The sequence below is a fragment of the Falco cherrug genome, chromosome 12 (genome assembly GCF_023634085.1).
Source record: "Falco cherrug isolate bFalChe1 chromosome 12, bFalChe1.pri, whole genome shotgun sequence".
Lineage (NCBI taxonomy): Eukaryota > Metazoa > Chordata > Aves > Falconiformes > Falconidae > Falco > Falco cherrug.
The window spans coordinates 33,760,703-33,788,479 of record NC_073708.1 but is presented as its reverse complement, the minus strand read 5'-3'; the positions used below and the strand labels follow the sequence as shown (position 1 = coordinate 33,788,479).

Below are 27,777 nucleotides of genomic sequence, written 5' to 3'. Positions count from 1 at the left end.
GCCTGGAGGGAGTGGGCGGGTCGAGCGCGGGCGGTGGGCGGGGCCAGGCCGCTCTCTCCGGTCGCCTGTGGAGACGGGTGGCGGGCGGTGAGTACCGGGCCTGAGCGGGGAAGAAGCACCGGCCGGGGGGCTGTGGCGGTGGGGAAGGGGCTCGGTGGTGGGTCTCGGTCTCCGCAGGTCGGGGCACGTTGCGGGGCCGTGGTGGGGCAGCGGGAGGCCCCGGCGGGGCCCCCTGGGTGGGCCGCGGGCGGGGCCGGGCCCGGCGGGAGGGCTGGGCCCGGGTGGGCCCCGGGTGGGTTTGGGGGTGGTTTGGGCTCTGGTGGGGTGTTTGTTTTGCACCTTCTCCAGCTCGCCTGAGGAGCAGCCCCGGCGAGAGTCTGCACGCAGCCCGGAGCTGCTTTGATATGGTTCAACAAGTTGCGTGTGGCTCCTGAAAGGGATGAGATCTGGTCAATTATGTAAAAAAAAAAAAATAAAAATAGGCCTTTCCCTTGGAGTCAGGCTCTGTGCGGCAGCACGTGGCCTTCCCTCCGTCCAGGCCTTCCCTCCGTCCAGACCTTCCCTATGGCAGCGCTGGATGCGCAGGGCTGGGAGTAGGGGACTGCAGAGGGGCAGCCCCAGCCTTTGGATAAATCATTTATGCTGTATTTGTTTTGATTTTCCCACCTGTGGGATGGTGGGCTCCCCTCGCCCCCCCTGGGGTCGCGGCGCTCCACTTAACAGAGGAAGTTTCCCATGTGTGAGGAGTTGTGGGATTAGTGTGGGAAGGAGTTTAATTAGTGGTAAGCGTCATTATTCAAGGAGGTTTCGTGCTGATACTGAGATTACACACCCTGTTGCAGTAATAAGTTTACTTCAGTAACTTAAATCGCAATACTGCCTTCCAAGCTCAAATTCTTCATTTGTGGGGGGAGCAAAAAGGGTATTTGAAGTGTAGATGGTGGGTTTAGCCTGGTGCTGTTGGGAGGGGGCACCCACACGGGGCTGATGCCTGTCCCAGCCCATCCGTCTCCTTCCCCCCTCGCTAGCACTGGCCCCACCGCAGGTGTTTGGGGGACACTGTGGCCTCATCACTGCTGGAGGAAGGGCAGCAAGACCCGTGTTGGTGTGTGGCTTCGAGCTTGCAGGGGGGATTTGTCACAGTGAACGCGATGGAGACAGACATCAGAGTTACTGCGATGCAGGGGAGGGCTTGGGAAGCCCAGCTGAAAACGTAGGAAGCTGGGCCTCATTAGTTCTGACGATCAGGAACCAGCTTGATTAGTATGGCATATCAAATTGAATTCACAGCAATTTGTCAGGTTGTTAGCCGGCATTTTTATTGACTTAGGGCTAATAGCTTCAGTGACAAGTTACTTGTTTGCATTTGCCTTGGTTGTAAATCAGTTTAGTAATAAAATTCTGTGAGTAAATAGCAAGTACTGGATAGCAGTTGCATTTTATGCTACTCCAGTACCACTAAATGAGATTGAGGGATTAGTATGCAGTTAATGACTTCTCAATCCTGTATTTCATCCTTGCGTTGAATGTATTGTAGTCATTCAGGATATCTTTAATCAAGCATTAAAGCGGCAAATAAATCCTGGAGTTGAACAATGGATGGAGTCCAGTGCTTCGGTCGAGCTCACTTTCGTAACCACCCAGCTGACGGGACCACCTTCCTTTAAAAACTACGCTCTCCTGCTATTTGGAGATGTTTCTGAGGGCTCCCAAACAGCAGTCATCGCTGTCAGAACCACTGCCAGCATCTCTGATCTCTTGCTGGCATTATACTTAAAGGCAAATATTGAGTTGGGCTGTAGGTTTCAGGTACTTCTTTTGCTTCAAAGATCCGTCTCTTTGGCTATTTAATAACGTTTTTAATGAATACTGAAGATTCTTCATTTCCTGGGCTCTGTTCCTTAAAAGACTTGGGATATTTGAGCCAGATTCAAAAGAAGTTCTCTAGAGTGAGGTCTGAGATGCACAGTAACACGATGATGGCTCCGCAGTCCCTTCAAGTGATGCTGAAATGGTGAGTTTTGTTTTGGGAGATGCTAAACATGACAGCTCTGCAGGGTGGGAACGTGCTTCCTTCCTGGGCTCAGCTTCCCAAACTCTGATGCATCATGCTTTGATGAGGCTCTGTTGCAAAAGCAAATTCAAATTGCTCCAGAAATTCATGGTACAGCCCAATAAATCCTTACCCTCAGCCCTCTTACTTTGTCCCCTCTGCCAGAGCAGAGATTACCACAGGAACTGGCTTCGTGGGGACGGAGAGGAGTACTTTCCAAGCAGCTTATAGTTAGCATGGGAAACACCGCTGCGACCTTGGCCAAGCTATGTATTCCTGGGAGGATTGTATTGCTGCAAATTCATCTGCACTTGCAAAAGCTGCGGGAATGGGTAGGGCTTGCGGGTCTCATGCTTTAGCACAGAAATGCTCTTGTTGCATGGAGGTGGGAATCGGTAGTGAAACTTTCATTAGCTTTAATTGGAGCAGAAAGCAAGTTCCCCAGATCTTGGAAGTAGTTGTGGACTGGCCATTTCTTGGGAAATTGAAGTTGCAGATGTTCGATGACTCTCGGGATTTGCTCCACATTAATCACTGCTGGAGTTGTGCAGCTCTCTTCTGAATTTTGCAATGTTACACAACTAGACCTCAGTTTTCTTGAACCTGAACGTTCATCTTGTATTCAACATTGTGGTCTCTTCTGAAATGGCATCTTTTCTTCTCTCGGCAGCAAATAGAGGAATGTAGAAGGGAGGGAGGAGAGACAATATTAATGACGTGAGCAAAAAGTTTTCACGCTGTTTTGTAAAAGGATTCATGAGAAGTAGGAGAAAGAGCAGAGGTAGTGACAAAATTCCTCACAGTGGCTGAGTTACACTAGGATTCTCCGTGGCGTTTTCTGAGGTAGACAGAAGCGGGAAGGTGAGGGGAGTGGTGGGGTTACCCAGGGGAGGTGGGAGCACAATGGGGGTACGTCTGTCTCCCAGAGGGGCACACAGCTTGGAGGGATCCAGCATTCCCATGCAGCACAACATAGCACCCGTTACTGTGGAGCAGCTCAGCCTCCTTCCAGCCGGGTGTCCGTGGAGGGGAGGAGGTCCTTAAAACTGGGAGCTGGGGTACAGTGTACCCTGTGCCTGTGAGCCTCTTAGTTTCTGGGGACCCCTGGGCAGTGTAGCCTGCGTGGGTGTGGGCGGTTCATAGCTCTGAGATGCTTGAGGATGCCACTGACTGTATATTTTTAGTTGTGTTCCTTTGAATATTTGGTAAAGCAGTCAATGTGTTTATGTTCAGCTTCCTGTATCTGTATCAGTGTCTTGGCATGTGATGGAGTTAAGAGTGAAAACCAAACCGAAACAAAACAAAACTCTGTTGTGAGGATTATTTGTATTGAAGCAGCTAATGACTGCAGGATGCGGCCCCTGGGATGCTGTGGATCCCGAGCCTCCGCCCGAGGGGTGGTAGCCCCTGTTGGCTCACGTGGACTCGCCCAGGGCTCATGTATTAGCTTTGGGTTGTCTCCTTCTTGTTTAAACAGTCAGCTCAACTTGAAGCAGGCACTAGGCTTACTCTTCCATTTATTTACACCATTTTTCTTCCTGTCCCTTCTCCTGTGTCTATAGAAACCTGCTGTTACTTTTTGGCACAATTTGTTTTGGAGGTATATGTGACCCGAGCCTTACTGCATCCCTCTGCTGTGCCTCTGCTCCAACACGCAGCATCTGCTCAGAGCCCTCACTTGCTGTGCAGGTAACGATCCTCTGATGCCAGCTCTCCCGAGCGGCTCCAGGCGGGAAAGCTGATCTGTGGGATGGGGCAGCCCGGTTCCCCGGCCCGGGCTGCGCTGGCAGCTGCACAGGCTGATGCCAGCGGTGCTCTGTTGAATCATCCCTTCCCTGTTCGTAACCTCTCCTTGTGCAGAGGCAGTTGAAGCACACAGAGGAGGTTTCGCCTGCTCTTACTCTCTAAATGATAGTTATCTTTGCGCAATTATAGTAATCTTTGTGCGAAAGCTCTCCCGGGTAGATGCTGATACTCGGAATCGCTTCTTTCCCTTGCTGGGGCAAGAACTGGGCAATTCAAAAGCTGACATTAAATGCACGTGGGAGTGGGTGGCTCTGTTATTTGTAGTGGGGATGTAGGATTAGCCATGGGGAAGAGAGGTTTTGTGGTGCTAGGAGAGAAAAAAACAACCAACCCTCCCTCGCAGGTTCTGATGATGCTGTGGGATGCAGTGCTGCCCTCGCCGCTGTGCAGCCTCCTTTGGTCGTGCTGGGGAAGCGTAAGGAAAGGTGTGCGGTGTTCTCACGAGGGACCAGTGGGTATCGCTGCAAAGGGAAAAATGGGCTGAGAACCAGGAAAAACTGTCGTGGCCATGAAAGCTAGTGCTGTGGGTCTGGTTTGTGGAGCAGGAGTCACCATGGGAAGGGTTGGGAAGTTGGACTTGGCAGTGATGGAAGGGTATAAGGGTGGCCTTGCAGAGAAGGCAGAAACAGGCATATTCTGATTGCTTATAAATTGTAAGTTTTAATTTAAAATTGGTTGTAATGTAGGAAGTTTGTCTCCAGAAAGGCCTTTCCTGAGCTGTCTGTCCCTAATTGGTTATGTTTAGATTTCTGTCCTCTGTTGTTAGGTCTTTGGGCTTAAATTATCTCTGCATCTGGTACAGTGTGTGGTTCTGAGGTGCTTGATGTATCTGTGTATACCTTTGCAGTTAAGAAAAGAAAAAAAGGTTCTTTGCCATGTCATTAATCATCTCGATGAATAGCCAAAGTATTTCCAGAAGAAAATTTCCTTTCTGTTTTTAAAAGTAAAATCGAGCAAATACCATAGGTAATTACGTTATTTCTTGTCACAGTGTAGTGCAAGAAATTCTGTCCCAGGGTGGTTCGTTGTAGTTTGCATTAGAAAAAGAAAGTTCTCATGAAGGATCCTGTGCTGTAGTGTGGTGCAGCTTCTCGTGTGTTTTCAAAATCTTTCACTGATGATTTTCCTCTCCCTTGTTGATTCCGCTCTTCAGTTGTCCTTACTAAACACCACCAGCACAGCTGGCAAGAAGTTATCCTCCCTGGAAAGCTACGCTGTTGTAGGAAATACTAGAGGTGAACATAAACCAGCATGAAATATGAATTTGCAGTTGTGTAGCAGTTCTACAGAAGCCCGAGAGGCTTTTGTTTCTGAACCAAAATAATTCCGAAAGCATCGCCAGCTTCATTCGCCAGGAAAAGGGTCTGTGCGGAGGAGGAGGAAGTTAAGCAAGTGCAACAAGAAGTCTCAGAAATGAGATTAAGTGGAAAGAGCTAGTTATTTTTCTTAATGAAAAGCCATAATCTTTCAGCCAAACTTTTGTTTTCCTGCATCATCTTCCTCTTTGCTATAGGGTATGGTATAAAAGATGTTACGTTCTCCTGTTGCTTTTCACAGCTGTCTGGGGTGTGTGTTAAACTATCAGGGTTGCTGCCCTAAAAATGTAAAAGTTGGTGCTGTTGTAAGTAAAGTGCTCAAAACTCTGTTTTGTCAGTCATTGCTTTGGGTAAGTTTGAGCAGATCCCAAAATACCTTTTCAGCTGTGTTTTCAGTTGAGCCAAAAAAAAAAAATATTCAAGCTTTTTGGTGTAAGCTTGGAGCTGGGATAAGCAGAAAGTACCACTGGCAGTTTTGGGAGATGGAGCGTCTTCTTCCCAGCTGAATCTGGTTTATGTTACTGTCAAACTTGCAAGGGATTTGTCCTGCAAAGCAGGGATGCTCCAGCTGGAGCTGGCTGCTGGGGCCTGCAGCACAGGAGGATCCGGGCTCACGCTGCTGTCCTTGGCCAGAGGGTCTGGGACGCGTCTGGCAGCGGCATTTCCTCACTTCTCTCTCCCACGTGTCCTTCCCTGATTTATTCCTTCCCAAGGATGGCCTGACCTCTGAATGCTTACGCTCTGACTATGCAGCATGTCTTACAGGAAGGTTTTGGAGGGGGTGCATTACACTGGCCTCAAACTATGCTAGTAATGTTGGGTTTGTGGGGGTTTATGACTAATTTGATAGGAGCTTTGATTAGGCAGGAATATTGAGGCTTTATGGCTCTAGGGAGGAAATTGGCCCCAATGAGCCATATTTATTTTTTAGGTGCATTAAAGATTCTTTTGACTATGTATTTTGATCTCCATCAGGAAGCAGAAGTCAGTAGATAAAAAATTTTCTTACTTTCCCTTAACAATTTTCAGGGTGTGTGACTGGAGTGAGAACTTGCACAGGTAAGTAAAGCAGAAGCTATTCTGTTAAAACTTGTATTTTATGCAGCCGTCACATGTATGTAAAGGAGGGTTATGTGTTGCACTTATTTTTTGTTTCCTTGCTGTGTGTCAAAAGCACAAGCTTGGCACTGGAACAACAAGGACTGGCTGCGACGAGGCAGTCTCTTTTTGAAGGCAATTTATTTTCCTACTCCACGGAATGACTTTTAACAGCAGCTATTAAAATGTTGACGCCGTTTCCAACACGGGAAGTGCCATGTGATTTATAAAGGGGATGCTGTCTGTGCTGCCAGTACCTCTCTGCCTTGCTAAGGACCGTCCCTTGGGAACTTTCAGTGCTTTTTCTTCCCCTGTTTTTTCTGGGAATGAGGGAACTGAATTGCTGTGGCTTCTCTGCCCCCGTTGTTGCTGCCTGGTGAAGGCTGGGGGCTGCGTGCTAGCCCAGCCCCTCTGCCAAAGCCAGTCGTGGTCAGTCTGTGCCACGGTGTGCCTGCCCAAGCGGCCACCCGCCCCTGCCCTCTCCCTGCTGGTGGTCGTTGCCATTGCTTTGCCCCTGTGCATCGCTCTGGGTTTAGCATGCCGGGAATTGGCTCTACATTTCGTGCATACCGGGGCTGGTAAATCTCGTAGCTAATTGCGTTATTCGGCCGGTTACTGAGCAGCGCCAGGGCTCTGTGCCAGATCTCTGTTGGCAAATGGCGGTTGTTTTTCTTCCAAAAAGTGTCAGTGGCAGTCCTGGATTCTGCTGTGTCCTTAGTTAATGAGTTATCTGTGCCTCAGCTGCTTTTCCAGTTTAGTAAGTGCCTGGTGCATATAATCTGTGTTTTGCACTGTACTTGACAGTGGGTGTCTCTACAGGAATACAAAAGTATATAAACGTGCGTTAGCGTAGCAATTGCCAGTCAATGTTAGATGGTTATTTGCTGGTTTTAGAACTTGACATGTATATTTGTACACGTGTGTGTGTGGCACTGAACGTGCATGCCCTTAAGACTTCACGCAGCAGCAAAGCAATGCGAATAAAGACATCTTTACTTGTAAATGAAACCCCCCCTCTAGTTATTGCAGAAGGCATGTCGCTTTATTTTTTTTTTGTCACCTTCTCTTTTACCCATAGCATCAAGGCACCCAACTTGGTTTGTGTTTGTATTGTAGATAGATGTTTTTAAACAAATAAACCCTTGTGATCTTTGAGGTGTTCTCCAGTTGCTGGTTTCTGTTCTTGGTGATGCAGGGTTACATATCAGGTGCCCAGTTCTACTGTCATTCATGACCAACACTCTTCAAAAATTGTTGCCCTCATTGAATTGTCATTGTCATATAATTTCAGTTTAAAATCAGTGGTTTATACAATGAAAATTGAAGAAAGGTATTAGATATAGTGTGCACTGGGTTTGTCAGTCTTGCAACAGTGAACCGTATCTGGTGCAGGAACTTGTACTTTTTAGGATTGATAAGATTCCGAGGTTTTTTTTATGGGTGTGTGAAGGCCTCTGTAGGAAATGTGGGCTCTTGAGTTTGTTTCTCCTCTTGTTTAAGTCCAGCTGGCAGAACATATCAATGGAGGCTTCCATCCCAGAGAGGTCTACAGAGGGCAAAGTAGTGCATGCGCTCAGCACCGGCTACACTGGCACTTAATATAAACGGGGTCAGGGTTTTATCCTGGGTAGTTTAACTCATGTTAAAGCCAGTAGCTTTTCTGTAACAGCTGCTTCTAAACCTCGTGTGCTGTGGCTCAGGGTGGGACCTCTGCCCAGGAGCGTGGGCTTCAGGAGGAGCCGTAGCAGCAGTGAGAAGGCAGCACAAGAAAGGTGTGAAAACTTACTGACTTCATTCACATTTGGGAGGTGGCTGGGGAAATTGGCTGCCCATGGCTGTGTCCTCGGGAAGGGAAGTAGGAGAGCTGGCCGTAAGACAGGTTTGAGGTAGACTTTTCAGTGAGTCCAGTCTCAAAATACTGTGATCTTCGTGACTAGAATTAAACCCTAAGTGCTAACCCCTCTTAGCTTTGACTTTCTTGCACTATGAAGCACTGAAAATTTTTATTTTGCTCTGTTCCAGGACCATTACACCGATAAAATCAAAGCAAGCTGGACAGGTAGCGAGACTGCCTGTGTAGGTGAGTTTCCCGTACATGCTTATTCCTTTCTTTCATGCAAAATATGAAGCAGCGTGACAAGTCCGAAACCACAGTGATGTAGTTTTATTCTGGAGTAGAACAAATAGAAAATGCATGGCAGCCTTATGGAGGAGAGGCCACAAGGCTGGCACCGGCTCTGTGGCAGGCATGGCAGCCGGGCAGGCTCTGTGCTTGTGGCTTGGTACAGCGCTGGCAGCTCTCTGCTCTAAGGCATTAGCAACAGGGGTTGCTGACAGTCAGTCACCTCCGTTCTTAATTGCCTGACTGCACTCACGTTTAATATTAGGGAGCAGAAATGCTATTTTGCATGGGCTGCTTCTACCGTGGCGGTTAGGCTTTTCCTTGTTTACTCCACCAGTTAGCAAGGGGCAAGCGTGCAAGTCCTCATAATTTCCCTGTTTGCTGTGTTAAGTGTATATTGTTTGACCATCTCAGAATGCAGATGATTCCTATATTCACCCTGTTCTTAAAATAGGTACTTTGATAAATTCGTATAGCCAAGAAGCTTGTGAAATGCTTCGCACCCTTTCGGTGGCTTTGAGCTGAGAACCATGGAGCTCCTCACAGAGCAGCTCCTGCCAGCATCCTCTGCTTTATCTCTCTTTCAGACTAAGAATTTGCTGAAGGTCACGTAACCTGAGGCCAAGCTGGATCTCGTGACTCCCAGTCTGGTGATTTAATCACGACCGCTCCTGCTTTACATGCTGTAAGATGAACTGATTTTGGTACAACTAAAAGTCTCTTTGCAAATGTCTCATTGTAGTTTGTGTATGTCTTACCTGGTGTGAGTTAGCTGGGTAGTGCCCTGCAGGGAGAAACAGGTACCTTCTGTGGAGAAACTGCACTGCAGTTTGTTAGAGAGCGCAGGTTGTCTTTTCTAATGACTTCAGGCTAATGTCTTCAGAATAATACTGCTCAGAAGTTTTTCGAGGTAACCTTGATCTAGAAGTCAGTTCTCACGGCTTTCATTTGTCCTAAAGATATAAAAACTTAAGTCACAAAAAAATGCAGAGGAAAATAGAAGCGGGTTTTTCCACTACTCGTTTCCCAACAAGTAAATTGGGTTTGACAGAATCATATGTATGTAAGCTGACTTTGAAAATCAAATGTAGCTGTAGCTCCGTTTTGATCAGCAGGATGGGGCTGGCATAATTTGTGAAATGAAGGTCATGAAGGAACGCATCCTTAATTCAATACCCAGATCACTAAATCCAACTGAATATCTTGGGATTGTCTGTTTTCTTTCATTTCACATTATTTTGGATTTTATGCATTTTAGAAAGACTAATTAAGACACTGGCAACATTGTTTATAATTTAGAAAAAGATCTTGACTGTAAAATCTCTAAATATTCTCAAGTGTAAATTCTCTGAAGAGGCAAACATGATGAATCGGCATTCCGTGCTTTAAGGAGCTTTTATTTTTCGTGTGCGCCAATGAGATGCTCGTCTCTGGGGAAAGCAGGTGTATCGGCATGCCCAGACTTCCCATCGCTAACTTAGCCCTAATTACTGCACCTCCTCCGAGAGCGGTGGGTGGAAGGGGAGTTTGTCATTGCTGTATCTTTTCTGCTGTAAAAGTAGTTTTGAAATCTGCTAATGTATACCATAATCCAAACAAGGGGCGCATGGACCGAACAGAGCTGAGGCGTGCCTGTCCCCCGCTTTCAGCTCGCTCTTATACCTCTTGAGGTGTAAAACCTTGTCCCTGCATTTGCTTCAAGCTCACATCACACGTGAGATCTGTACTTGTGCGGACTGTATAAAAGGGCAAGTGACTGCACAAAATGGAAGCTTCTGTGCCCCAGGAAAACAGAAGTTGGGTCTTTTGGGGCATCTGAGTTTCCCTGCTCCCTTCAGCTGCGGTGCTGTGTAGGGCATGCATCCCAAAGCATCCGTGTCCTTCCCCGAAAACACCGTGGGCAAGTACTGCAGCTGCCAGATGTTTTAGCTTTTCTGTGTGCACTGTAATAGCGTGATCCTTGAATACGCAAAGTGGTTGTTTTTGTTTGGGGAGGATCTTGTTTTCTTTTAACCAAACCCAAACTTTTTCTAGCGTGTATAAAATATTTGTGCTGCGATTGTAAATCTTGCCTGATAACTATTTAAAAATCAAGTCCTTCTCGCCTGCCAGGAACCAGCTAGCTATCACTGTCACCGCTGCTACTGGCGGTTTGGTTCGCAGTAGCTGCAGAGGCAGGAGCAGAAACCTTCCCTGGCTGCTGGTCCCCTGTGAAGGCAGCTCGCGCAGGCACCGCAGCTGCTGAGAGCTATTTGGGCCTTGGCTGGGGCTGTGCAGGGGGAGGGCTGCTTGCAGCCCCCCATGGTACCCCCAGAGCCAGCAGCGAGGTTGTGAGCAGTCACCGTTGCCATTTTCCCTGGGGAGTTTGCATCATGGGTACTGTGTTTGGAACTGCAAGGTGCATGAGTGTCTCTGAGTCCTCCTCCTCCCTGTAAACTCTGGTGAATCGCACAACGTTGTCTCTCCTTTTGTCGCACGTGGTATAGGTGTCATAAAGAGAGATTACCAGAAAGCATCTTTAATCCCCGTTTCTTTTTATCACTGAATCCTGTTTTCTTGCTGAGGGCAGGGCTCCGATGTTTTCCTGTTAACCAGGTTTTATTTTCCGTTCTATTTAGTAGCATAGCAGCAGGAAAATATCCCTCAGCCGGGCGTCTCACTGTGGTTTCCACTGGGTGTCAGCACGGCCCCGTAGTGGGGCCGGGGCGGCAAGAGCCCTGCCAGTCGCCGCAGGCTTTCCCTTTGGCTGCACCCACCGCTGGAAAAACTAGGCTGGCTGCATAACCAGAGCAAGGTGCTGGCTGGGGTGCAGCTTTGCAATGATGGGATCACCCCGCGCAGGCGCGAGAGGTGGGTGAGCTGGGAAGGGGCTGTTTTGCTGGAGATAATGTTTCCTTCTCAGAGCAGAGCAACCGGTTGGAGCAGGAGGAGTGTTGAACGTGCCCTCCTTGTTCCAGTGCTCTCTAATTAGGGTTTCATCTAGGACAGTGGGTCCCCGTTTCTGGAAGATGAGCATGGATAACTTTTGTAGTATTTACTTTGAAGGTGTGGATGTGATAAAGAGCGCTCCCAGAGAGGTGCTGCGGAGATGCGTGTGCAGGACTTGGCCTGTGCTGGGCCGTGCGTGGCAGGAGTGGCAGGTGAGGGCTGCTCACCCTGTGCTTCCTCCACAATGACCCTTCCAGTCTTTTTGCACGCTCGATATGCATCCTGGTTTCCCAAGTCCTTTATAAAATCCTTGGGCCTGCTGCCTGTCCTGCCAACGCGAGGCACGTCCTTCATGCCCCTCAACTCTATATGCTGGTTAAGAAGAAGCACCCCTGAGGGCAATTTGGGTTTCAGGTGGGCAGAGGCGTCCCCTGGACGAGCCTTTCCTCCCACATGCCGTCAGGGACCCTGTACCTCTCCCACCCTCCGTGCGGGTTCCCTTGCAGGGACTGGGCAGCAGCAAAAGGCTTGTGCCCAGTCCTACTGCACAGTGGAGAGAAGATGCCATTGGGGAAGGGGCCTGGGGGTCCTCAGCCGCATCCCTACACCGGGTTGCTTGACCTCAGCAGGAAGAGGAGAGCACAGTTGCCCGGCCAGCCATGGGAGCTGGCATCCCCTTCACCAGGCAGCTGTGGAAAGGTGCTGCTGTGTGCGGGGGCATGCAGGATCAGGGGGCAGCACGTGTTGGCATTCGCTGGAGCTCTAAATGCTGCACAGCAAACAGCATTCCCCTCCAGGCCTGCTCCAGCGCAGAGGACAGCAGTTTGGCTTAGGGTGGTGCCAGGCGCTTTGAGATTCATCCAACAGGTTCTCCCATCAGGGACCTACACATTAAAAAATCAAGGCCATGAAATACCACAATTACAGAGACTTCTTGGCGCTTGCGTGCAACCGCGTTTCTGTGTGCTGACATACCTGGTTACGCTATGATGCACCCTTGGAATAGAGTTGTTTATTTCTGCACTCAGCTACAGCCTTTAATGCCAGCGTCAGGCCTCTTGGCTTGGACTCGGAGAGTTTTTAGGTTCTGCAAGTCGTAACAAACCTGCTCCTGAGCAGGCCCCGTAGGAAAACCAACGACCAACATTCAAGTCCCAACCAGCCAGCAGCCTTCACGCTCCCACACAAGTGCCTGGGAAAGCGGCACGTGCAGAAGCACTCGCAGTGCCTGGGGAACCCAAAGAAATCCTGCACCGAAATACCTCACACCCTGCTGCAGCGCCAGCCACACATAGCAGCGGTGTGCGTAGCCCACTGCATAGCTCCGGCATCGCCCCCCTCCTTGCAATACTCTCCAAGGGCCATTGCAGCTCCTCTTCCCCACTCTCCATGAGGTCCAACCTTGACGGCAGCTGCCAGTGCCTCCCCACGCTGCTTGCAGCCTGTCTTCCTCTTGCCTTCTCACTCCTTCCAGCATCCCCAGCCTGTGCACCGTGACCTGCTTAACCAGGTGGGGGGTGAAGGGGATATTTGCCTCCTGCAGCGCCTGTTCCCCCTGGAGCAGACCGCTGCTGGGCTGCGTGGTGCAGGGCAGACGTTTGAAGGTCTGCTGGGTAAGTGCTGAGGGGGGAGAGGAGGGTCTGTTCACCATCAGGAATGGGACAAAGTCTTTGCGTGGGGCAGAGGAGCTGCAAAATTCTGCCTAGCTGGGGGATCACCCTGCTGAGAAACAGGTGATGAGCTCCTTGCTGTACTGTCCCAGCGGTGCCCTGGGCAATGGCAAGGCTCAGCCTCAGGAGAGGCAAGGAGCTTTACAGAGCAAAAGCAACCATAAAATTTCCACTTCCCTGCCCAACAAATTTACTCTCTGTATTTTCAGAAGCAAAACTGCTGACTTCAGAAGTAGGAATAAGGTCCTGGCTTTTTATTCCTGCTAGCTCTGGAGAGTGCAAGCAGGTAAGAGGAGACAACTGGATTTGGGGTTTGATGGTGTTATTACCGAATGGTTTGCAGAGTCCCAGCTGAAGGTGGCTGGAGTGAAAGGGTGCCAGGGAGACTGGTGCTGGCAAGTAAGCTCACTGCCAAATGGTTTTGCAGGCAGCCCTGGGGAGTCGCAGGCAGAATCTTTATTATTGGCAGTGATACGCGAAACAGATGCAGCTTAAAACTCTTTCAGCGAAGACTGGGCAGGTTGCAGGACTGGGGCAGTTCCACTGTAAACTTGCAGCATTTCTTGCGGAATCACTGAAACTAAACATGAGCTCCCATGGTACCATATTATGGTTGGTTTTGGGGAAGAAATGCTGCCCAAATGCCAGCTGGCACCACTGAGCAGCTCCTCGGGATGTGTGTGCTTCCCCCGGCAGCCACGCCATCCTGCAGAGACGGTACCAGCCGTGCCCAGTGTTAGCGTCGATACCCAGCTCGGCATGGGCTGGATGCAGCCCAGCCTTGAACTTGTCAGGCTGCTTGTTTGTTTCTTTTATCCCTATTCCTGTGTTTTTAAGAAAAGCAAAATAGTTTCTGTGGTGATGTTTGCTTCTGTTGTTTCTAGCAGGCAGAAGCGGGCAGCAGCATCCCAACATTTCTGAGCTGGAGGAGCTCCCAGCAGTAATTCAGCCCTGGGTGTGAGAGCAGCAGTGGCTCCCTGGGGTGCTCAGCCCTCTGTCCTGTGGGCGTGCAGCCAGGGGCACCCAAGCTAAGGCTGGTGCTGCTGCAGGGCCATGTGCGGTGGGTGCTGTGCAATGCCCTGGGCAAGGAGGGATCCCCTTGGGCAGCATGCTGCGGGGGGATAAGGGAGCACCAGGAAGGCCACTGGTCCCTCTTGGGTTTGGAATTGCTCGTGTTCTCCTTTGCCCGGTGTTCCCTTGCCAAATTTGAAGCCCTGTCGTGCCACCGCCTCCCTGCAGCTCCTGCGCCCAGGGCAGAGCACAGAGGGCATTTCTACCTCACTGCCTCGGCACAGGGCCCCTATCACCCACAGCACAGCTTCTCTGGCTCGGGAAGAGGAGATGCCTTAGAAACTTGCATTTGCAGATTAGCTGTAACTTTAGATTTACACTGACCCCCAGCTGTGGGCTGTTGCCCTGGCAAACCAGAGGCTGTTGGCGTATTAAAGCCCTGTATGTTTTGTATGCTTCTAGTTGCCATAGTTGTTAGTGTCATTGTCCTGTGTTTTCTTCAATCCATTCTGTTGATCTACAGTTTTGAGGTATTTGACTTAAAAGCTAGTTTACTTCCAAAGAAACAGTAACAGGATACTCTTCTGAACCTTTGTTCCACTGCTAGCTGGGGTTTCGAGCTGCCGTATAAGCTGACTTTACATAACTGGAGCAAACGGGGAACTTCACGGCAGAGCTGCTGGGTGATTCCTGGGTGTACTTTAGCCGTGGTGATTTAATTACATTTCACTCAGCAGGTGGCTTGTAAGTCCTGGATCTAAAAGAGTAAAAAAGATAGATTGGTGTTTAATTATCCCAGTTGGAGCTCAAGTTTAATGCCTAGCTGCGTACCTACCGCGGCTGTTCCAAGCGCCTGCTGTATTTTAACCTCATTACGTAAACCCTGCAGAAAGAAATAGGGCAAGGCCTTGAAAAATAGGGTTTTTCTAGGGAAGAGGGGCAGCTCCACCTGTTGCAGGTGTTTCTGTTGTTATTTATAAGAAAGAAAGAAAAAAATCCTGCATAAAGTGCGTGGAAGTTTCACGTGTGTTTCCCCAGCAAAGTGCGGCTGGTGAGCATCCTCCTCTTCTGAACAAACTTAAGTCCTTGGTTTTCCATGGAAAAAGGTATTTTCCCCAAAGGATGAGCTAAGCCTTCCCACTGGCATATTTGATCCATTGGTTTGTTGACTCTGCTGTTAATTACAGAGCCCTCACCCAGCGTGTGCCTCTGCAAGTCTGCCGGACCTGGAGAGGGCAGGCAGTCTTGCTCCCTCCCGTTGTTATTAGCACCTTTCCCATAATCATTCTTTTTGCTTCTGACAGCTTTCAAACTGAGCACAGGTGGGAATGAACAGGGAAAAAGGTGACCATGAGCGTGTTTGTGGGCTGGACATCTGTCCCCTCTGCAGCAAGCCAAGGGGTTCTGTCAGGGTTAATGACTACTGCAATGGAAACTTCTCCCAGTTGTCTGTCTCACTGTTGTTGTCTGCTGCAGCCTTCTTGTATTAAGAAGGGAAAAATCAAAGCTGCGTGATGTGCTTGGCACTGAAAATCAAGATAGATCGTCCCGGCTCACAGAAGAAACACAGTGCTGCAGCCATTGCCTTGCAGCTGGGGGGTCCAAAATGCAGGCATGTAGGGGGACATAGCTGGAGAAGGTAGACAAACCTGTGAGCCCCTCGATCACCAGCATGGAACACAGGCACAAAAGCTTGCTTGTGTTATTATACTAGCTGGCACAGCTGGAAAAATATCATAGAATCATCTATGTAGCTGTTGATGTTTTCAGAGCACTTTCTGCAGACAGGCTTTGCCTTGGGCACAGTGACCAGAGAAGGCTGTTGGTGGGACTGATTATTTTGTCTCTTTTTAGGTTGTGAGTCAGGCAAGTGAGAGTTGCAGCCGTGCCCGCAGCTGCTCTGGGGCTAGGGAATCTCTGTCACCATCAACCTCAGGTCTGGCAAGCCCTCGTTCAGCTTTATCCCTTGGCGAGGCACAGAGATTGTCACTCACTGCGTGTGCCTGCAGCAGCGGGCAGGGGACCCCCAGCTTGCCTCCTGCCTAGAACAGTGTGAAATCACACCAGCTGTGTTTTGTCTTAGGTGGTGGATGGAAAAACTTGTTGGAACTTGGGTTTTGGTCCGTTTAATAGAGAATGAATAGTTGTGACTGAGTATGGAGAGATCCTGATGGGGAAAGTGGTGGGACGAGTTGGGCTCTCAGGGTATCTCTGCTTTTGGCTCAGGGCTGCCAGCTGGGCATGAAGGCTTGTTTCCTAGAAACTGGAATGGTGCCCTTCCCATCAAAGTGGTCTTTTCTTTAGAGAGTGACTTAATTCTCCTGGGAGACGTCCTTGTCCCAGAAAAGCTTGCCCTGGGCTCCGAGGGCATGAAACCCCAGGTTCTGCAGGACTGCATATGCCGCTGATACAAATCTGCGGAGTTTTCTGCAGTTCGCTGTTGTCTGAAATCAAGTGTACCCCATGAGAAATCCTGCATCTCGAGATGGCTGCAGCAGTTTAGTTATTAGGGTAGGTTGCCAGGAACTCGGAGGGAAAACAGTATTATTGGGTGATGACCTAGTTGTTTGTAAATCTCTCTGTAGAAGAGATTTAGTAATCTTAGAGGACTATTAAAGTAATGCTGCCTATGTTTGTTTGAAGATGAGGAAACACAGCAATTTAATTTTCAAATGTTATGGTTTGGATGGTTGTTTTTTTAAAACATCTAATTTATTAACAAAGCTAACCAGCTGGGAAAATAAGCACTGAAACTTTCCTAATGAGGTCATTTGTGTAGGATGGGAAGGGACTCCAGAGAATCTCAAACCTCTCCAGTGGTAAAAGGGGTTTTGGGGTTGTGGCTTGCGGGTGGGGAAGAGAAGGCTGAGTAAAGTCAGCCTAGGCTTGCCCCAGTGAAATGAGAGCAGAACAGTTTGTCTTTTAATTTTGCAGTATCTGTTTTTAACCTTAGGTCTTTTTATAAAAAGAAAATACTAAAACTGGAGAACTCCATGAATCCACGAACCTATCTTACTGCATGCATTACTTGATAAAAATAAATTGCTTTGGGTTGTTTGGGCGTGTTTTTTCACCCTGTAGTTTTTCAGTATACTAAGTGAAAACTGCAGTCTGGAATGAGAGTTTGGGCTCGGTTTGCAGTGGATCCATGCTTTCATGTCCATGTGAAACAGCTCCTTGTTACCACAGAAATTATTATTTTAAAGCACTTGCAGTCGGTTTGCAATGTACCAGCAGAGTTCATTATCACATTCAGCAGCTGCATTTATCAGCTCTAACAGCACGTGTTGGAAGCTCTTGGTTGAAGTCTCATTTTTCATGAACATGTGAGCCTGTTGGGTATGAGGAAGCTTTTGCAGCTGTGGCCATCTTCTGTGGGTCCTTCTGGGCAATACCCACATGGCAGCGAAGCTGTTGGGTTCGCTGTGCCAGCGCACAGGTCAGTTGGCCACCTCGGCCCCAGGTACCCGCCGGTGCTGGTGAGGAGGCAGGGGGAGTGGGGTGAACGCAGGGCTTTGGCGCTGTGGGTCTATTCTGATCAAAACCCTCAAAACGTGGGGTCTTCTGATTTCTCACTGTATTCTTTGCAGAGTAAATTTCCCAAAGTAGCCAGTAGTCTCATATCTATTATCTTTTCTTAAGAGTACTACCTAAACATGAGAAATTCTGTTTAAACTCCTCTTCTATCATTTCGGTTCCACGTAGCCAAGTGCTGTTCTATATCTGCGTGTCTCCCACCTGGTGCCTGTGGACCTGCTGTCTGTCTGTAGCAAGGTCCTTTTCCTCAACTGCTGCTGGGGCAGGAGGATTTTTTATAGAAATGACAACCCCAATAGCAAGAACATCCTCCCACATGGGATCAGCACCTCTCTTGGGCCCGGGGAAGGGTCGCTGGTGTTTTCGGTGAGCCATGCCTTGCTTCGGGCACGTAGGCATGGCGTAGCCTACTGGGGAGCACAGTCTGCCACCCCGAGATGGGTGCCAGGGTGGGAGACAGCAGCAAGTAGCCCCGAGGGCTGTGCTGGCATGGGGAGGCACTGCCTGTGAGGATGATCCTGTTACCATTTACAAATTAGTTAACTTGGGCTCTGCAGCCGTTTGGCCTCATTGAGCACCAGGATTAGGTGATGAAACCCGGATTCAGCAAAACCCTCGGTGCGGTAGTTTCCCGTTGCAATCGGTGGCTTTCAGTGGGAAGGAGTCTCAAAGCTTGGGCCCAAAGGTATTAATGGCTTTGAGCAGAACAGGGCCCAGGCGCTATTTTTGTGTGTTGGAAGGGGGCAGCAGCAGCAGAGCAGCCCTCCCTCTGCCCACTTCTGGTGGCACGCCAGCAAAGGCAGGAAGCCTTGAACAAAACCCACCAAATCCGTGTCCTTTTAAACTTCCTTTCTGGGAACTAGAGCTTAGCAATTAGCATTTCAAGAATTAAATTCCTCAAATTATCAGCTTAAATGCCCCAAAAGTCTAGTAACAAAAGACTCCTGTTGTGTTTCTAAATGCTGTTTTAAATGAGCACATGGTGCTGTAGCATGCAGCCTGCTTGTGCTGTCCATCGGATCCGAGGCAGCAGCTCTTCGGGCAGCCTCGGTGTGCCAAGACGTGCAGGTCTCCTGGCTCCCTTCGCCTGGCACCAGCATCACAAAATCATGGGGCAGGTTTACTGGTGGAGCTTACGCTTGTTCTGGTTCGGGTGCTGCTGTCAAGAGTCCCAGAGAGCCTGAGCTTGGTCCTTCCCACTGCCTCCAGTGAGTGGCTGTAGAGGTCGGGGTCCCCACAGGCAGGACCTGTGGCAGCGCCAGGGCAGATGACGGGTCCTCTGCAGCCATTGTGTCCCCCTCTCTGCGGCACCAAGCCCTGGACGTGGTCCTGACCCTGCCAGTTCACGTCGGCTAAAAGATGGTCTGCCCCTCAGGACGTGAGGTAATTCTCCTGATACTATAACATTCTGCTTTTGTGCCTGTGGTGAAGCACAGAGCGCGTTGCTGTGTTGCCTGCTGTGGTCCAAGCCTCCCCGCTCGTTCGGTTGGCCGTCACTTGAAATGGAAGAGGCCATCTTGTCTGAGTCACGGCACTGCAGGGCTTACGTCAGAGGTGGTTAGTGCACCACAGCCTTTGCCTTGAATTCCAGAGAGTTTTCACTTTGTGTTTTGCAAATAATATGACATGCATTCAACATACACCTCCTATCATCTCTTACAACGAGAAGCATGCCTCAAGTAGCTTGCTCTTTCCCAGCAATAAAGCAAAATGTCTGAACATTAAACCTTTACAGATTTATGACTGTTTCCAGGAGAAGGTGTTTATGCTGTGTCAGCCAGCACTCCTCCTCCTCTTGGGTAATTTGCAGATTGAATGACTAAATGTGCCATCAGAATGCATTTTAATATTTGGGTGCTACAAATACTAGTAATTCAGGACGCATACACTGTGTGCTTGCTGTGGGATGTGACGGCTCCCTGGTGAGCGATAACTGGGCTGCAGTATGGTGGAACTGGGTTAGTAACTGAGAGTTTGTGTTGTGATGTTGCTACAGAGGGTATTTCAGATTCCCGTGCATGTTAACTCTCCTCCTTGCAACCAAAGCATGCAAAGGCATCACACCTCCCAGGAGCAAACAACGCTCCCAGAAGTCCATACCCGCAGCCATGCCAAGTAAGCAAGCTGAGGGCGCTGGGAGATGGCAGCCCGGGTCTGGCAAAACCAGTGCGCGCTCCCAGGAGTGGGGGTCTCACGCCTGGTGCTCCGGGCACTGCCTGGCCTTGCACGGTCACGGCTGCCTCTCAGCTGCCCTGTGCTGAGTCACGGTTTGGATTTGTCACCTCCTGCCTCGCCGCTTATGGATTAAATGAGGGATGGAGGAGGGATTGCAGGGCTGGAGAGCAAGCCGCTTTTGTGCGGGTGGTCCTGGCTCATTTCCTTCGTGGCACTGTGGAGTGGCAGGGCGGTGTGTGCCAGGTGAGGATGAGTGCCTGTGTCTGCGGTTAGGACAGTGCCATAGAGGGAGAGCTGCTTTGCAGACCAAAAATCCTGTTGGCTTCTTTTAATTTTGCGTTAATTACCTTCCATGGGTGGTAAGCAGTGAACCACGTGCAACCTGGTCTGTAAGTGACCTCCCTGGAGCACAGCAGGAACTTGGGGGAAATTTTGGGCCAATAAGGGGCTTGTGGGGACCTGGCGCGGTGGATGACTGCCACAAACTAAGGCTCGGGTTACTGACCTGGCTGTTGCAGGGGTGAAGCAACCATGCTTTACAAGCTGTTCTGCGCGCTCAGGGTGAGTCAGCTGGCAGTGTGTGCTGCCAGCTCGGCTTCCCTGGCCCCCCATCACAGGCGTCCACTCTGCTGAAATTTCCTTTGCTTTGCTGCAGCTTTACTCCTAGTCGCTGCATGCAGAAACCTTGAGTGGAAATTACGTAGAGGAGTGAAAGGTACACGCTTCAGACACAGCGTGTCCCTGATAACGGCTGGTGCCTTGCCTGCTGCAGGGCACTTGCTTGGAGCTGTGATCTCTAAACTGGCACATGTTTAAAGGTTCTAAAATTACAAAAGACCTCCTGTGATTTGCCCTGAAATTGGACATTTGGAGCATGTGCAGCCTTTAAACTAGTTCTGGGTTTCATGCTTTCTGCCACCATCCTTTTCTTCCTCCTGGATGCAGAGTTACGGGGAAAGTAGGGCAGCGAGCTAATAGGGGCTGTTAACACGGCAGCTCCGATTCACGCAGATTGGAGAGATCCATGAGCACGTTCTTAATGTTTGTTGCAGGAAATAAGTTTTTAGTGATACCTAGTGCTCAGTTGTGAATGTCCCCCGACCCGCGCGTGAGCAGCAGCCTTACCTGCTGCTTGGCAATCACTGTGCCCAAAGCTGTTGCAGGAAAGGTCCCCCCACACCGTGCAGCTGTGGCAGCATCTCTGCGCTGCTCCTGTTGCAGCTCGCTGCTGGCATTTGCTCTGCTCTGCAGTGCCGCGTGCCACGTGCAGCCTGATGCTGCTCTTGCTGGGCTTTGCTGTTGCTGGTGCAGGGGTAGCTGGGAGGGCAGCAGGCTGCTTCGGTTGGCGTTTACTGCTGGGATGCTCAAAGAGCAGCGAAAGTCAGCCGTGAGCTGTAAAGTGTGACATACCGGTTGGCATGCTGCTTGCAGTACTGCTCGCCGGTAGATCGCAGGGCTGCAGAGAAAGCTGAGCACACTCAGTGCTGCAGCAGCATGGGTCGGTGCATCACTCCTAGCAGAAAAGGCTGAGGATGCCAGGATGGGGGATGCTCGCTGCGGGCTGCGCACACTTCCCAGCCAGCAGAAAGCTCTGCAGGTGCTTGCACTGCTGCCCCAGGAGAGCTGGGGGGGTGTGGCAGCCTTTTGTGGCATCCCACACCTACTGTGGGAACACTTCACCATCACGGGCTGTAGTGGCCTGATGCGTACTGGGAGTGAACTTCAAACCCAGGGCTGCTCTGTGCAGAGGGAGGGAAAAAAAATTTAAAATCTGGGCCCTGCTGAGCAATCTAGAAATGACGGCATGTGCTGAAATGGGGACTCGGTACAAAATAATGCTGGTCCCAGCTAGCTGGGCAGGCATGAGCACTGGCTGGAAAAACAGCACTGCTACCCAGGCTGAGGCGTGAGAAACCTGAAGCCCACAAGGAAATGCTGTACGCAGCGCTTGGAAAGGTCACATGTAGCTACATTGCAGTTGAGTCCTTGTAATGCGGTAAATTATTTAAGCCACGGAGCCAATTATTCTCGTGGATCTGTGGAAAACAAACAGCAGGGTTTGTGTACGGTCCTGCTAGAGGTTGTGTGCAAGGACTGGCACAGAAAGGACAGGTTCACAGGCTGGGGCTGTTCTAAACCAGCTGCTCCTTGAACTCCTAGGTACCCAAATAATTCAGCGATAAGCTCTTTGCTGATGCAGTGCCTGTAGGGATATTCTTTTGAACACGGTGCTGCATGATCCTCAACCCTTCCCTGCTCCTTCTGTTCCGTGCATGGGTGGTTTCCTTCCAGCAACAGCAGCTGAATGGCTACAGGGGATGAGAAACAGCCAGGGATGGCAGGAGCATGTGGCAGGAAAGGTGCTGCAAGATGGGATGAGGTGGCCATCAGTGTGGCACGGGTGAAGGGACAGCTCATTGTGGTCTAATAGCCAGGACAGGCCTGAGCATGCCATGCGTGTTATGTACAGCTGAAGAAGCTGAGGTTTTCTGGGACTACCAGGAGGTTAGGACCTCGAAATCCCACGTGGCATGAATGCCAGCGGAGTGCTGACTTACAGCTTGCAACTAAGCGTACCTTCGTGGATGTGACAAAGGAACCTCGTTGGGGTCCTTGTTGCGGAGGGTCTGCAGAAAAGCTGCTCAGGGGCAGCAGTACCAGCACTAGCAAAACTGACCCTGAATTGCTTACTGGTGCTGCCTGTCCTATTGGACCTGGGCTCGAGTCAGAGCTGGCGTGCGGGACGTCTTCCTTCGCTGGCTACAGTCACACGCGTCCGATCCTGGTTCACTCCTTGCCCTTTGGTGGGTTCGGGAGTATGTCTTCTTGGTCCAACCCGCAGGGGAGCACGTGGCATCCTGGCATGGGCTGGGCTCCCCTGTGTGCCAGCTGCACGCGCTGCCCTCGTGCATCCTGCAGAGAGCTGCAAACGAGGGTCACGCTGCAAAGGCTGTGCTCAGGCCGCTGCCGGACCGGCCGGCTGAGACCAGCGGAGAGCATCCTCCCTTCTTGCTGCGCACCATCCAAGAGCCGGCCCCACGTCAGCATTGATGCTTTGCCTTCTTACCCAGAGAAGAAAAGTCCCAGTGCAGCTTGTTTGTTTTTTTCTGCCACCCCCGCTTGATGCCACATGGGAGCAGCCAGCAGCTGGGAGCGCATCTCTGAACTTTGCCTTCTTGTTTTCCTTTTCCTCTGACGTGTCGTAAAGCTGCCGCAGCCCTGACGTGCAGCTTGGCTGAAGGAGGTGGAGAGGCCGTGCCCGTCCTCCCGGCTGTGGTGGACTCAGCGAGGGGGCAGGATCCGGCCATGCAGTCCTCCTCCACCTGTGTGAGGGAGAGGAGGGGATGCTCCTCCATCCCAGCGCTCCGGCAGCTGCTCTCCTCTCTCCCGGCCCCGCCTGGGGCAGGATCCGTCCCGCCGCAGGGCAGCAGCTGGGGCAGAGACTGCCCACGTTGCATCCAGCCCCTCTGCAAATGGCAGGCGTAGGGGTGGGCGCGTGGTGCCCGCTGTAAACCCTGATCACCTGTTAACACAGGGCAGAGTGGAGCAGAAGTATGCACAGGAGCTCAGTGCATTTTTTTCTCAAGAGTGTTTTAGTTCCAGAGCGTCGGTTGCCGAGCTGCTTCTCAGCTAGCTGACTGGTCCTGTTGGGTGAAACAATAACAAAAAAAAAACAAAAACAAAAACAAAAAAAAACCACTTTTTTTCAACGTGTCACAGTTGCCTCTGTGTAAAAGCGGTTTATTGTGCTTTGCCACCTTCTGGAAAAATAACCCAGTGTCTTTCAAAACAGAACTTCACTGCTTCGCTGAAAATGTCTGGCAAAACGGCGAGCACGACCAACAACATAGCTCAGGCCCGAAGGACTGTCCAGCAGTTAAGAATAGAAGCCTCAATAGAAAGAATAAAGGTGAGAGCGCATCCTTCTTCACCCCTCCTGTTTCTTCTTGCTTTTTCCCCCCTCCTAGCTGTAGGGCAATCACAGAGTGTGCGTGTGTGCCCACAGTACAGTGTTCTCCCCATCTCAAAATGTGAAATCAACATTTCATCCCAACGAATCTGAGTAAATCTAATTCTTGTGGCCGCTTCCCAGCAGTACCCCAGGTAGCTCGGGGCTTTATGGACTTGAGGGGGACCCAAAGCAAAATAGGAAGTGCAAATCAAATGTGTGAAACAGAAGGCAGGTATGTGTTTCCAGTTTTGTGCATATTGTGTGATTTTTTTTTTGTTCCATCCTTCGGCTGGCTGAATGCTGCATCTACAAGGAAGGTGAATGTGTAGGAACATTATAAATTAAAAAAAAAAAAAAAAAAAAAAAGAGGAGGAAGGTAGAGGAAACTGGATTCCTTTAAGGAAGAAAAGAAGCTGAGCTTTTTTTCCAGCTAGCAGGGGTAGGATATTGGCTACACTAGTAATATTGCTTTCTCGGGCTTTGCTGTGCTCTTTGACTTGCTGCCAGCGCCTCTGGAAGGCCGGCAAACCGAGCGCACGGATGCACCGAGCAGCGGTGCCCTTCCTCGGGAGTGGGGGGGTGCGAGGAGGGACCCTGCATGGCATTCCCACGACAGCTAGGACATTTCTGTGTACTGTCCCCAACCTCACAGCCAAGAAGTTCCTTGTTACAAACCTACTGTGTTATTTTGAAACTCTTCCTCTTTATTTTTAGTTTTCTGTAGAAGCCGTGTAGGAGCCAGGCAGTACTTTTGCCTGGTGTCACACGCTAACCGAAGAGCACCGGGCTCCATCCTCTTCTGCTCCCTGCAGATAAAGCTGGAGCAAGCCCATGGCAGCGTGTCTGTCCCAGGAGACACGCACAGAGAATGTGCTCATCTCCGAGCAGCCCTCCCATCCCACACAGCTTTGTACAAGTCGGCAGTTCTTGGCACGTTCGAGCATGTTACCATAGGAAACACCGTTTTATGGTGGATTTTTTATTTCCCCCCTTGTCTTCTGCAGGTGTCAAAAGCATCAGCAGACCTAATGCTCTACTGTGAAGAACATGCCAAGAAAGATCCGTTGCTAATGGGCATACCTGCTTCTGAGAACCCTTTCAAGGACAAGAAGACTTGCATTTTGTTATAGGAGGGCGGCGGCTCCTCCGCAGCCCCCTGGGCAGAGCCAGCCACCGGTGGGCATGTAAACAAATACCCTGTAAGGTACCAGCTATTAACTGTGTAAGAGCAGCTGTTCTTTTACCAAGCGTATAAATGATTTCTTAAGCTTTCTAAAGCATTTCTTCTGTTCCCTATCTTTATTAGGAAGCGAGGTTTCAAACAGAATTAACTTCTTTCTTGTCTGAGGGAATGGGGTGTTGGGCATCGAGCCTGCGAGCGCTGCACTGCCGTCCCTGTGGTGGGATGGGCAGGGTGAGCCGGGGGTCTTGTTTGCTCCAGGAGTGGGTCCCAGTTTCACTTTTCAAGTTACACAAACAAGACCAAAGTTGCCTGAGCTTTGCTGATGGAGCAGAGGTGAAGGTGTAGGAACCCGATTGAACATCACTGGTTTTACGTTTATTTTTTTTAAAAAATTATGTATGCGGGGACGGGTATGTGTGCCTGTGTTGGTAGCGTGAGTTTTTGCACAGACACATTTAAAAGTGCATTATCTAGCAAAAGCTACCTTGAAAAATGATTGTAGCAACTGCTGGTGAACTCCAAGGAGCCATGCCTGCAGCCTTACAAGCCTTAGAAAAGTAAAGACGTTGCCTTCTCTTGACAGGGGGTTTTAAGTGTAAAACCTAAAATGTCAAGAATTGGAGATCTGCAGATTTATTTTCCTGCTTTTTAAGAGGAGTTGAAAAAGCAGAATTTTCAGCTTTGATTCTGTTTCTCTGCATATTCTTCTCGAATTAAAAATTGGTGTTACTGTAAAAAAAACCCAAACACAAACCTGTCAAAAGAATCAAAGGCTGCACGCTAGTCCTGCCCTGGCTGCGTGCCGAGCTGGAGGCATGGTTCTGTCACTCGAAGTCCCAGTTATATTTTATGCAGGGAGTCAGAATTTGGCTCTTTTTTTTGTTTGTTTGTTTTTTGGGTTTTTTTTTGGTTTGTTTTGTAAAATGCATTTTTAAAGGGGAAAAATGCCAAATTATATTCAGATTGTGGTTATGCAGATATAACTGGGGGGGGCTTTCCATCAAGTAAGTGATTTTTATATATACACGTAATAAAGTCTCTATGTGTGTGTGTGTGTATATATATATAAAACTTTAATAGTCTATTTATACAAACATTGCATATTAACGGAAAACTTTGACAGGATTGAAGATAATACTGACTTCAGCTGGCTACAAATGTGTTTCTCTGTAGCCAGTGGTTGAGAGGTTGAAGTTGTCATCTGCCACAACAGTGCATTTCTGTAATGGTATTTACAGAATTTATTAACCACTTGTAATTGTTGCATATTGGTCATTTCTATATTAAATTATATACACATGATTGATACATATATTGAGAAATTATATATTTGTTTAACAAGCCTCTTTAACAAAGAGTTCAAAAATCAGCGTACAAGACTGACAAAATTGTATCGCTTGTTCTGTGCTTACATGCAAATTATTTTTATAATTAGAATATTTTTCTAGTGACAATTTAAAAAACAATAACGTAGATCCACACTTATTTTTTTTTACTGTGTTTGTGTCTACCGTTTTATAACACATCTTGTTAAAAATAGTAAATAACTTAGTTTGGGTGCGGGAGACTAACTGCCGAGAACTCCGGCTGTGCTCAGAGGTGTGCAGGCAGGTACGTGGGGCGCGGGGAGGGCAAATAACCTCATGCTGTTGCCTGAATATTGTTCTCCCATTAATCTCTTGTCCCTATAGCCATCTGCATTTTCATTTCGTTAGAGCTCCCTGCCCTCAAAAAAACCCTCACCTGTGTAGCTGCAGATACCCTGTTTGTGTCTGGCTTCCTTTGCCTGTTGTCTGCCCTTAAGTAAAGCCTGCAGCAGGGTCTGGGGGTGGTGCGGCCGGGGGGCCTGGCTGGCACACTGCCCTGGGCTGGAGCGTGGCCACCTCCCATCATTCCCACCCATCACGCCGTGTCCACAGTGGCCTGTAACTCTGTACTTTCTAATAAAAAGCTTCTGGCATGTTCCTCAGGCTCGCTCCATCACTCCTTTCCTACGAACCCCCTGGCATTTGTCAGGCCAACATCAAGCATGCCATGGCTGTGGCTCTGGCCCAGCCCCACAGCTGAGAGTTAAGTGTATTTTTCAACTTTTTCCTTGCAGCGCTGGGGCAGGATTTATGCCAGCATCTATTTCACGCTTGCATACACATCCAGAGAACAAAAGAGTTGATTGTAGGTGGCCGTGATGGCATCAGTGATCAGAGGCGTAGGATTAAAACCACCATACGGGGTTGGGTCTTTTTCCAGGTGCTTTCTCGATTTTAGGTAGAAGACTTGAGATCAGCAGCTAACGCAGCATCATGAAACTGCCTGCTCCTGATGGCGTTTAATGTTACAGATTTTTGGTAAACTCTTTATTTTTTAAATGCAATATGTAGGGGCATGTGAAAGCTCAAGTGATTGTGTTTGTACTTTGCTCTTTTGCTATAAATACTCCCATGAAAGAACAGGAATTGTAAAATTCAGGGGAAATACAGACTGGTAGAATGAGGAAAGGAGAAATGAGACCATCTGCATCCACAGCTGTTGGGGGAAACCCACGGAGGCGGCGCAGCGATGCAGCACAGACATACCGCGTCGCCACACTGCCCCTCTTTTCTAGCGGGTGAGCCCCATGCCATTTCAGAAAGGGCATTTATTCCCTTCCCCCTAAATTAAGCAGCCAGCTTGTTATTTGTGGGTTTTTCTCTGTATTTTCTAATTTGACTCTTCAATGCTGTGTGTTGCATTAAAGGGAGAAGGGATGGCTGGTGGCTTGCAGACCTGACTCTTGCTAAAATAGACCTTGCAAAAATAATTCTGCTTTTTCTATCCTCCCAGCTTATCGTCGATCATTTTCCCTGGCCTCCTGGGGCTGGTGAGCTGCAAAGGTTAAGACTCGCTGGATGCATCCTGGATGGGAAGTAGAGTGCTGGGGTTGGGATGG

At 49.5% G+C, this 27,777-nt stretch overlaps 1 protein-coding gene across 6 annotated transcripts; it reads left to right on the top strand.

Annotated features, from left to right (window-relative positions):
- GNG12 (G protein subunit gamma 12) lies at positions 1 to 26,820 on the top strand. 6 transcript variants are annotated; one of them, XM_055724985.1, is made up of 6 exons: positions 20 to 87; positions 3,616 to 3,742; positions 8,296 to 8,353; positions 8,983 to 9,080; positions 23,510 to 23,626; positions 24,673 to 26,820. In XM_055724985.1, exons 5-6 carry the CDS (start codon positions 23,531 to 23,533, stop codon positions 24,796 to 24,798), a joined length of 222 nt encoding a protein of 73 aa, XP_055580960.1. In that variant the 5' UTR covers positions 20 to 87; positions 3,616 to 3,742; positions 8,296 to 8,353; positions 8,983 to 9,080; positions 23,510 to 23,530; the 3' UTR covers positions 24,799 to 26,820. The 6 variants fall into 6 exon arrangements, with proteins under 6 accessions (XP_055580959.1, XP_055580963.1, XP_055580960.1 ...); XM_055724984.1 differs by lacking the exon at positions 3,616 to 3,742 and having other exon boundaries at positions 1 to 87; XM_055724987.1 differs by lacking the exon at positions 8,983 to 9,080.
- Positions 26,821 to 27,777: the final 957 nt, after the last annotated feature.

What these genes read in the sequence shown, in the direction of transcription:
- GNG12 (XM_055724988.1), top strand. Translation starts at nt 23,531, where the DNA reads ATGTCTGGCAAAACGGCGAGCACGACCAACAACATAGCTCAGGCCCGA. An exon ending in CCTCAATAGAAAGAATAAAG is followed by an intron (nt 23,627 to 24,672) that starts GTGAGAGCGCAT and finishes TGTCTTCTGCAG; the next exon opens with GTGTCAAAAGCATCAGCAGA.